We start from the raw sequence: 11,818 nt of genomic DNA, 5'->3' as shown, positions 1-11,818 counted from the left end.
TTCTCTCTCTCCCTACCTAAATCTCCCTCCCTCCCTCCCTCCCTCCCTCCCTCCCTCCCTCCCTCTATCGCTCTCTTGTATGCACACACACACACACAAACACACAACGCACGCACACACACAGAGTGCACAGTGCACAGTGCTGTAAAAAGTAGCCTCGCCGCCTGAATCACAATGACGGGAGCAACAGATGGCTGTCAACTCACACCCCGCCGCCCTCCCCAGCTCCCTGCACCACATCCTCTGGCCCAGCTGTCACTTGGGTTGAGGGGGCTCTGACGCCAGGCAGCCTCCCTCCCTGGAGCTGGGGACAGCTGCTGCTAGGGAAGCCAGGGCAGGGAGGGGGGCACGGGGTGGGACGGCACTTACAACCGCACAACACAAATCTCCCTCTGTTTTACGCCACGCCGTCGAGAAATACAATCTGCTGTCTTGTATTATCTCTTTCTCACATTCGCGTACCGGCGGACTTATCCGGTGTCAATTGTACGATCTGCTCTCTGCCTCTCTGCCCCTCTCCCTCTCCCTCTCCCTCTCCCTCTCCCTCTCTCTCTCTCTCTCTCTCTCTCTCTCTCTCTCTCTCTCTCTCTCTCTCTCTCTCTCCCCCCTTGCGTTTCAATGCTTGTACCCGAGTGGTGACAAATAAAGCCTCTTAATTCTTGGTTCTCTTTCCCTTTGATAACTGCTTATAGACACTCGTCACTCACCCTCTGTCATCCTCCACCTGGATGCCTATTGACTGGAACTTGGACTGGTCTTCTGTGTGCGAGGGTTCCTCCTCCGGCGGTTCCACCTGTGACAGGAGTGAGCATCATTCTGACATTCATGTGGCACGCTGTCACAAACTCACACACCACAACATAAAGAAATAAGTCATGCACTTTGTCATTAGAAGCAAAATAAATAAATAAGGATTAAAAGGATAGGATTAAAGGGATATTGGCCCGCGCCTCAAGCCGAAATCAGGCTGATCCGGTGCGTCCAGAACAAAACGACAACGTTTCGATGTAAGATTACATCTTGACATCGAAACGTTGTTGTGTTTTTCAGCGCTTTGCACCCTGCTATTAAAGTAAAAAGGCTCCAATCATCCGAGTTGCTCCAGCGCCTTCTTTATTCAAATAAATAAATAAATTACAAGCTCACAACACGTCGCATTACAATGCATTGTGAGCTTGTAGATCGTCTATTTTCTCTATTCAGCGTACGACAAAGTACGTAGGGCTCCGGTGGTTAACACATGCGGGGAACGTCCCCAACACAACGACAGCTGGGACAGTGTGGATGGACTCTTACCTGGATCCCGATGGAGAGGCACTTGCGGAGCGCGTCCCTCCGCGACTTGCTATCGGTGGCGGAGGTCGTGGTGGTGATGGTGGCGGTGATGGCGGCGGTGCTGCTGGTGACGTGCTGGCTGGCGGGGCCGTGCACCTGGGCGTTGGCGGCCTCGATGGCCGCCGTCAGGGCCTTCATGCTGTCGATGCTCTCGTTGGAGTTGGACAGGCCCGGGTGCTGGCCGATGCCGGCGCGCGAGCCGCTGCCCCCGTCCATGTAGGCGTCCTGGGCCGACTCGGTGCTGCTCTGCGCCGTGATGGAGATGAAGGGCTTGGACGGGGTGGTCCGCGGCGGGACCGGAGGAGGCGTCTTCTTGTAGGTGGTGATGCATGACGACACTGTGGGTGGACGAGAGAGCGGAGACACGGCAGAGGCGAGGCATGTTACTGGTACTGTGTGTGCATATTGTTAACGTTTGGTTTTTAGAGCTTTTAAGGCCTGAGGTTCCGATTCTACAAATGTCTTCTAGATCCGAACAGTTTTCTGAAAAACATATGTTGCTATGTCAGTTGTCAAACTTTTTCATGTCAAGGACCCCCAAAATGATATATATTTGGCCGCCGACCCCCATCTCAAAATATTTAGTTCCAGGGACCCCCAGAAGCAAAGATTTGAGTTAAAAGTGTTTGCTTTAAAAATATATATATTCAAAGATTTGCACAAATCTAAAAAAGCAGAAAAATAGCAGATCTACAAGCTCATAGCCGTGCTATGAGCTTGTATTATGTATATATAAATAATGACTTAAGTGGGTAGCACATCCAAAAAAATTCAATTAAATGGAGGACAAATTTTGTCCTCCATTTAATTGAAATTTTTGGATATGCTACCCTTTTGGATTTTTTTTTATTCCTTTTTTTGAAATGTATACTGGACTTTGGGTTTAGCACTCCACTGAGAAAACCCATTGTTGATGCGCAACCTCTTTTTCTTATTAAATGGTTACAAAAGATGCGTTCCCCGTTTTAATGGGTTAATGATGCGAAGCCTGCGGAGCTAGTTCAGGCAGACGGCTCAAAAGGAGCGCCAATTCCCTGATCAGCTGATCAGTCACATGCTCACTCCATCTGATTGGGGCGGGCTATTTAAACCTCCCTGTTCACAGCTCATTCTTTTTGCTGCTGCTCCGCTATCATGCTGCTATGCTGCTGCTTTGTGCTCTGCTCAATGAAGGTTTTTTGGTGCTCCCATCACCACCCAGGCATCCACCTGTGGGCTCTGTTTCTATATGATTCCCTTATGGGGGTCTATTTCATTCACTGTAAGATCTATTTGGCAAATCATATTTCATGCTTGCAGGGAATGAATGAAACGAGACAGGGCCTTGTTGAAGCCAAATATGCTTACATAAATATTAATGCTCAATATATTTATGCTCATGCTCAATAAATATATTTAGCTGCACACGTCACAATGGCTGTTCCTTTATATGCATGAACGGGCACTTCTACTGCAGGCCTTCTGTATAAAAAGTGGCTATACTGCCTGTACTACATTTATTTGCAATTTAAATGTAGATAGCTATTATTATTATTATTACTACTACTGTCAAAGGTTTTTCTGTAGAGATGAGTTATATCATCACACTGTCAAGCTATATTGCTACAGTATTTACAGTATTTGCCAACACACTAATGGTTCAGCCATAATGCCCCAAAATCCTGAGCGTTGAAATGGACAGTAGATTATAGGGCCGACTTTGACAAATCAGCGCTATGCTGGTAAAAGGATTAGCATGCGAGCCACTTGGCCTACTGATCTAGACGGTTAAAAACCTCCCCTGGCTAAATATAGCCCTTTATTTGTATTTGTGTGTGTGTGTGTGTGTGTGTGTGTGTGTGTGTGTGTGTGTGTGTGTGTGTGTGTGTGTGTGTGTGTGTGTGTGTGAGTGTGAGTGTGAGTGTGTGAGTGTGAGTGTGAGTGTGAGTGTGTGTGTGTGTGTGTGTGTGTGTGTGTTTGTGTGTGTGAGTCATTGACGTTGTTTGCATGCATAATGAAGTGTAATCACCACAGTTAAACCCACTAGTTGCATGACAGTGAAGGAGAGCGAGGTGCACTTGATGGCCTGGAGGAGCAATGCATTCAATAACCAATATCAACCACTTACGCCCACTTAAAGTGCGCCGAATAGCGAAAATAGCTGATCTACAAGCTCAGCTTAAAATGTTGGAAATATCTTCACCCTAGAATGACATGCCCAACTTAGGGCCACCACTGTTAATGTGGCTAAAATGAACATATTGAACAGTCAGTAAGTTTACTCCCACCCACAAGCCTCGCATCCCCATCTCACTCAGGTTTCAACTACAGGTTAGCCCGCTCCATGTGGACAATGGAGACTCACACACGCACAATATTGTGAGTCAGTAAACTTTGTACAGACTAGACTAGAGCATGACAAGAGTCCATCTAAAGAAGCACAACGTGGCCGGCCGCTAACTGCATTTTGCCTCGGTTGGAATCCCCTGCCCGGAACGGCGCTTTCGTCAAAACTAGGTCGTTCTCCCCACGCCGCAGAAAAACTAGGACAGAGAGAGGAGTTTCCTGGATGCCTTTAATCCCCGCAAAAGACAAACATCCTACCACGCCGAGGAGAGGACTGTCGTTTTCGTGCGTGTGTGCTGGAAGCCAACCGCTGCCAACCGCAACCCGGCAAGACAAGTCACGTCTAAAACCATTAAATCAGTGCTCGTTTTTCTTTGTGCGCGCGTGCGTTGCCATCTCTCTGACAGCTAACAGAGGCCTTAACACACGGTAGGGAGTAGAGGTGAACAGAGAGATGACAGGCTTCATCTACTTGTCCTGTCAGTGTCAGCTAACACCCACATCTCCTCAGAAGAAGTGAATGGATCAGTCCCAGACAGTGTCTCAAGTCAGGTTTTGACAAGTTGGAAAGTGCTTTAACAGAGGAGAAGATTGTGCTGAGATTAGATCACCGTTTTTGCCGGCGTAACATGTCACAAACGAAAAGGAAAATGATTTATTGCAGACACATTCCTCTATTTAGTATCGACTATCATCTATCTAGTAATTACTAGTGTAGCTTTGGTGTTGGAGATTGTAATACATTATTTGTATTATGATTATTATTACTATACATTATTGTGTAAATACCTTTCTGGTGATAGATGAGGGGATACAGTAATTGGTGTCAAAAGCCACAGGCAGGATCAGCTGAACATGTATGTACAGTATGCTTAGAAGTAGAGCACACATTCATGCAAATAATGGCGGATACATCAGCCATTATTTGACTTTTTTGACGACATCAGGAGCTGCAATTATAATTATTTTTAAATATTCAGAACCAAAAAGAAACGGTCATCGGTAATCGGCAGTCTCGGACTCTCCAAAATCGGGAACGACATCGGACCCAGGTCAGGCTCCTATAGTTAGAAGGGCTCCCGCCACGGTCATGAATGTCAGGAAACATGATTGACACACGTTGGGCTGATCTTCACCGAAGGTCACAAAGCGCAAACCGGCAGAAATGAGAACAGAACGAAAGACAACACCACCGCAAATCACCATTATACACCCACACCCACACATGCTTTTACATGGGGGGGGGGGGCAAAGAGCTTCAAAGCATTGAGTGTCAGGCTGTCAGCCCTTTCAGAGCCACTATACCATGAAGTCATCTTGAAAGTCACACATCATCGTGTGTGTGTGTGTGCGTGTGCGTGTGCGTGTGCGTGTGTGTGTGTGTGTGTGTGTTCAGTGTATGAAACAGGAGACGAAGCAGCGAAGTCCTCCTCGCTGTCACTGCCAGACACCCCAACAACACAGGTTAAGTAAACATGCTCAGGGGTTGGAGCATGCCCACACACACACACACGCACACACACACACACGCGCACACACACACACGCGCACACACACACACACACACACACACACACTGACATAACCCAGCCTAACATTTCGAATGCTCGACCACATCAAGGCAGACCACAGACTTCCTGCCACTGATATGGTCCCCATCCATCAGAAACCCTTGTCACTGATGACCCGGGACAAATCAGGGGCTGTGAGTGTGTGTGTGTGTGTGTGTGTGTGTGTGTGTGTGTGTGTGTGTGTGTGTGTGTGTGTGTGTGTGTGTGTGTGTGTGTGTGTGTGTGTGTGTGTGTGTGTGTGTGTGGCTGTGCGTGTGTCACTGTGTCTATGTGGAGGAGTGTTCCATCAAATGTTTGGCAAACATAAAGAGCTCACACAGGGATTGCAGTTATCTCATGTGAGTGACCACCCCCCCCCCCCCCCCCCGCACCCGAACAACTCTGTGTACTCCGAAGAATAAATAATAAAACAAAACAAGCAAGTGAAATCTTCCTTGTCCCCTTTGGCACCCCACCACCCCACCATCACAGCAATGAAGGGAAAATATGTATGGAACAATTGTCTTCTTGATAAGGCAGAGGCCAAGTTTCCACAGGGGGGAAAGGGTTTCATGTTCATGCTGCCATTTCAGTGTGATAGCAAGTTTGCAACATACACCCTGGATCTCTCGCTCTCTCTCACACACACATGCAGGCCCACAGAGAGTCCCATACAGTCAAGGACACAGTGTTTGTCTGACAGAACTCAGAAGGAAGAATGTGACACTGGATTCCACCAGACTCTTTTGGAGGGAATGCTAAAAACCCTTCCCACCACACACATGCATGCACGCACACGCACACACACACACACACACACACACACACACACACACACACACACACACACACACACACACACACAAACACACACACACTCTACAGGCTTCCTCATACTGTAGTCTTAAATTGATTCCATTTGGACACAGAATCTAATTAGAGAAGCTAAGTGAAACAGAGGGACAGGACAACCAACCACTGCTGGGTCTGGAATTTCATTTCCTTTCTCTCACAGAAGTAGGTGCAGCCCGCTGTAGCTCCATTGTCTTTCTGAGGAACTGAAGATTTTGTGAATGACAAAAAAACGCTCTCTCGCTGGCACTCGGCCAAATCCTTCTTTTGACAAAATGCTTCAAAAGTCCCATGCCGACAGGTCGGTGTGAATAGCTCTAACAAGACCCTCCCCTCTTCTTCGCCCCCCCCCACCCCCCACCTTCCACTACTCCTCCTCGGGGTTAGGAAAATATCAAAAGAAAGACCTCTCCTCCTCCACACAAACAAAAAGAGGAGTCTCTCCATTCATTTCTCCAGCACTCAGAATAAAAACAGACTCTCTAGAGTAGATCAATGGTTCACAAACCTTTTAGCTCGAGGCCCAAAGAGAAATGTCTCACTGAGGACCTAATAAAAAAAAAAAAAAAAAAAAAAATAACTGATCTACAAGCTCTACAAGCTTGTAGATTTGAAAATGTATGCAATTCTTTTGAAAATGTTTTTTTCCCCCCGGAACAATTGTGATTTGTGATTGAAATGATAACAATAATTTTAGAAAAGGGATATTTACTCACGAGCGATAAAAATAGGTCCATGTGACCCAAAAATGGGTCTCGACCCGCTGTGTGGGAAACACTGATCTAGACATATTGCTGGGGCTCCGCTGATCAGCAGAGTGAGCCATTTGAACACAGCATGTGTGTGTGTGTGTGTGTGCGTGTGTGCGTGTGTGTGCAGTGCACGCACATGTGTTTACTTGTCCGTCTTTTGTGTGCAGCACTGTATCCCTTTATGAGTTCATGTTACTTCATGGACAGATTGAAGGCAGGGGACCGGCCTTGTAATCTGCGATGGATCGGTGGATCTGGGTTTGCGATACAGAGTAGGCCACATCAAAGGGGAGCCAGCCAGCTATAGGCTTTAACGAGCCAGTGAGCAGTGAGCAGCGTCGGGCTCCCCCGCGCGGGGGCCAAGGGCAAACCCACCAGCAGACCAAGCAGCAAACACAAAGAGCAGAGGAAGGAGATGAAGAAGTGGGCGGTCGGTCCGTCGGTCGGTCGGTTGGTCGGTATGGGGAACAGAACACACTGACAGCTGAGCCCAGCTGCACCGCGTTTGAGGCTGATGAGGGTTGGCCAGAGGGGAGAGAGGCCAGAGAAAAGCAGACAGACAAGAAGGGCAGAAAGGGGGGAGAAGAGGAAGAACATGGGGGCTGGACTCTGAGGCTGGGCGAGAGAAAGAGGAGGCGAAGGGGAGTAGGGTGGGAGGCCAGGGACCAGAGTGCTGCTGCCTGGCTCCGTCTGCTCTCTCTCTCTCTCTCACATACACACAGTCTCACACGCACACGCACACACACACACACACACACACACACACACACACACACACACACACACACACACACACACACTATGCCAGCTGGAGTCCTGAGTCCTTTGTGATAGCGTCGCCATGGTGACACGCAAGCAACATTAAGTTTGCTGGGAGGTTTGCCGTTTGAACAGCGCCAGTCAGAGAGAAGCTTCTGTCGGCCGTTTGTTTACCTTGACGGGGTACGCTGCAGCTGCATTGATAAACAGTCAAACACTTGTTTGGCTAACACCAAACCACACTGCGCACAATGGGGCAGTGGCCAACATAACTGAAAATGTGCCAAATAAACACTGGGGCTATTAGCATAGAGTGAGCAGTCAAGAGCCAATACGTGTTGCAACTGAATATCTCCAGAGTTAATAGCCTGCGGCAGCAAAGTGCTGGCATTAGCAAGCACTGTTTACAGCTATAAATGACAAACTGTACCAACCAGTTTATGAGCCGTCAATAGCCTTGTCAATGGGTTTCTGGGACAATGACACATGTGGTGACAATAACCTGTAGGTTTCACACCGGGTGACGTTGTACTGTCCTTGTGAAATGCAATACAACATAACTATTATGTACATGCACATGATAGGCCCACTAAAAAGGCCTATCCTAAACCTTTCAGTATTTATTTCAGCATGACTACAAAGAACACCTCAACAAAAAAACTGACACCTATGCGTTTTTTCATTATATGGATCATATGTTGAAGTAAATGAATCACTGGAGCAGTTTAGCGCCAAATGTCTTAATTGTGCACACTGCCAGTAGGCCACAGGAGTTCAAGTACCTCCACCTTTGTTCCCCCACATACGTAACTTTATTTTTATAATTGAAGTGACTGAATTGACTGGGCTAAACCTTGCCCAAATTTGGAGCCATGTGTCATATAACTATGTCATAGATGACTGATGTCAAAGGCTGGCCACATGAAGACCGACATCCACATTGGAGCCACAATGTGCGATAGGCAATTGTGAGAACAATACTGTAAAGTTGGAATTGTGAGACTATAACCTCAGAATTCTGAGATATACATTTGCAAATGCGCAAGAAAATAAAGTCTGGATCGCAAAACAACAACCTCAGAATTCAAACCTTTTTATTTATATTCAGAGGCGGTAATAGGCTTCCATACAGTATTTATCCATCAACACACAAAGGGACCTGAAAACACAACAAAGCCCCCCACCCCCAGATTGAATGGACCACATACAAAGTTTTAATTAGCGACTAACAGTACAGCCACAAAACAAACTCTACAAAAAACTACATACAATGGCCCTCTTTAAGAGTTCTTCTGACAGCCCTCTGAGTCACCTGAAAGTCTCTTATGGGCTCTCGTGTCAATCTGCAGCTCCCAGCCAACCAAAGGTCACAGGTCACCAGAGAGGGTTTCTGCTCTCCAGATGCCTGAGCACTCAGACACAATAGCTTACTCTGTGTGCATGAGTGTGTGTGTTAGAAGCTGAGGATCTGTGTGACTTGTGTCTTTTAAAGTAGTAAATCGTGTCTTTTAAAGTAGTAAATCTCGCGCAGGTTGAAGAATCGAGTTTGCAGAACCGAACCCTGTCAGTATTCTACGTGGTCTTTTAAGCGTTGCCCGTTAAATGCCTCCCTCGATGCAATGTGTTCTATCGTACGTTCACGTTTTGTTAACAGCCAATGCAAAAGGTCTGACTGACTGCAAAGTCTGTTCGATGCAAGCGTGCATATCACTATCAGTACAAAACATTTGTAAACAATAAACCTCAGATACGGCCGTCTAGCCAAAACAGTGCTACGGATCCGGCCGAGTGCTCGGTGCATGACAGTGACAGGAAACCAATGTCAACATTGTGTAACTCTCAGTGTGTTGGCTCTCCCATGCTAGTATGTCCTCTGCTTCACCTGATAAGAGAGTGTTTACAACTGTCAGCCAATGCTAAATCTGGCGGGCAGCTGCATGCTCCCTGTTAGGCAATAGATTCAATCCCACTTAACCCACTTTCTTGTGCTCCCAAGTTCAAATAGGGAAGCCTAGTTACCTGCATTCCTAGTTTATAGACCCGCCATGCTCTCTGCTCCTTGTCAATCAGTGACAGGCAGGGACAGACATGCATGAGGGCAGAAAGACAAAACATGAACAGGGCAGGTAAGGGAACAAAGTGGATCAATTAGTTAATTTCCTTTCATTTCTTTTTGGGCACAAAAACACTACTCCATCCATCAATCATTCAGCATCTCTGAAAAGTATGGAAACTGATTTGTAAAAGAGTAAAAAACATTGTTCAAGTTGTTTCAATGTATGTATACATCAATAATGTAATACAAAATCAATTATTTTGGGAATGCTAGCAGTTCCTAGTGACTGCGTGGCAGTTGGAGCAACAGTTTAGTGGCTCAGTATATTTCAATACATTGGGGCCATATTATAATGTGACAGACCGTTTTATGGCCACATCAATCTGAATAACATACGCTTATTCACGCTAATGACTGCATCCTATTCAGCAGCCGTGGTTGTAAATAGCAGCTACATGACACACGCATGTTATAAACGAATAGTAACCCTTAATGTTCCTACCGAAACATGGGGGCTATAATCTGCTGAGGGCTTTGTGAGGAGTTTGCTCAGTAGTGGTTCAAACATGGAAGGAGGTAGTAGTGGGGAGTCTCATTAGAACGGCCCTGAGGGGGTCTGGCTCCATTTCATTGTTCTCCAGAGCTCCTCACCCAGGGCTTAAACCCTGGCTACTCCACCAACCACATGAAGAGGCACATCACATCACTCCTTTTGTTTCTCACTCCTGAAAAAAAAAAAAAAAAAGACTTGCCCACAGGGAGGTAAAATAGTGAGGACATAATACATGACTCAACATAAGGGGGAGGTAGAGGGAGCAGAGATAATGGGAAGAAGGAGGGAAGGTGAGTGGAAGAGAGCGAGACAGAGGGAGACAGAGAAAGAGAGAGAGAGAGGGAGAGAGAGGGGGAGAGAGAGAGAGAGAGAGATGATAAAACAGGATAGATTTGCCGTGCCGTTTACTTCAGTTCCTGTATTAACATTCCAGCTGCTTTGTGGGGCATAAAACCTGAGCGTTAGCCCTAATGCTAAAGCTAACACACCCACGCATCACACGCATGCTTTCACTGAACTCATTTCCCATGGTCTGGCTGACTGAGCCTGAGTAGGCTGGCTAGGTGTTAAGAGTGACACATCGCGCCGGTTGGAAATGACAGCAACTGTACAGAGTCATAGCATACCTAAGGACAGTCGTGTAAAGAGTTCAAGTTACTCATAACATGAGGCTGTCTTTGTTTAAAGGAGATTGAACAGCAAAATGCTGAGTGTTCTTTCAACTCTGAAAGTGTAAAAAAGGACCCGCAAGGGTCTACTGAGCCTATACTCGGTCTTTCAGTGTTTAATGAGCACTCAGGATTCCACTTACTGTGCCAGTGACTGGAACCATAAAACACATACAGAAAATCCCAAATAGGTAACCCAACAGTAACTAAACGGAGTATAATGGAGCAGTGTGTGTGTGTGTGTGTGTGTGTGTGTGTGTGTGTGTGTGTGTGTGTGTGTGTGTGTGTGTGTGTGTGTGTGTGTGTGTGTGTGCGTGTGCGTGTGAGAGAGAGATTGTACATATTATTGTACAACCATGTTTCCCATGCCAATAAAGCCCCTTTGAATTGAAATTGAACTGAGACGGTGATCAACTTGTCTACACTTGTGACATCGTTGTGATGTGATTAATACGGGCCAACTAAAAATACAGCATCACACAGGCTTTTACATCCGTGTCACCACCACTGTCCCTGATAAGAAGGAACATCACAGATTGTCCGCAATAACTCAATGTCTCTGGAGTTACAACTGAGTACGGAGCAGTACAACCACCACAAGCCTATACCCAGTGAGCCCGCCTAGGGAGCCAGAGGCCCTAGTTGCCCCAGGTACGATTCCAGGCCAGGCCAGCAAATGCGTCGATGAAATGAAATTTGTCCCTGAGCAAGCCTCTTAACCCCTAATTGCTCACAGGCCCTCATTGGAAACAAGACCGCAAGGACTTTCATGAACGGACCTGTTAAAGGAATTATCCTTTATAGGAATTATCCTTTTTACACGTAATGCAAGAACTGGGACTTTTCCTTATTAACACTGCCAGTCAGACAGACAAAGACACACACACACACACACACACACACGTATATATGCACACACATAGACAGGCACACACAGGCAGAGTCAGCCCAACTTTAGAGTTTAGAGT

General features: G+C 46.7%; 1 protein-coding gene across 2 annotated transcripts in view; it reads right to left on the bottom strand.

Annotated features, from left to right (window-relative positions):
• Positions 1–11,818, bottom strand: part of dlgap1b (discs, large homolog-associated protein 1b) — a gene marked incomplete at its 5' end in the record, with an annotated part of 69,124 nt that overhangs the window by 12,096 nt on the left and 45,210 nt on the right. For both annotated transcript variants that reach the window (XM_080417616.1, XM_080417617.1), the window contains 2 exons: positions 708–793; positions 1,297–1,673. In XM_080417616.1, the coding sequence (XP_080273742.1) occupies positions 708–793; positions 1,297–1,673 (463 nt within the window). The remainder of the gene's footprint in view (positions 1–707; positions 794–1,296; positions 1,674–11,818) is intronic.

This window comes from Gymnoscopelus braueri (assembly GCF_963280865.1).
Source record: "Gymnoscopelus braueri genome assembly, chromosome: 21".
Lineage (NCBI taxonomy): Eukaryota > Metazoa > Chordata > Actinopteri > Myctophiformes > Myctophidae > Gymnoscopelus > Gymnoscopelus braueri.
This window is presented reverse-complemented; position numbering and strand designations above follow the sequence as displayed.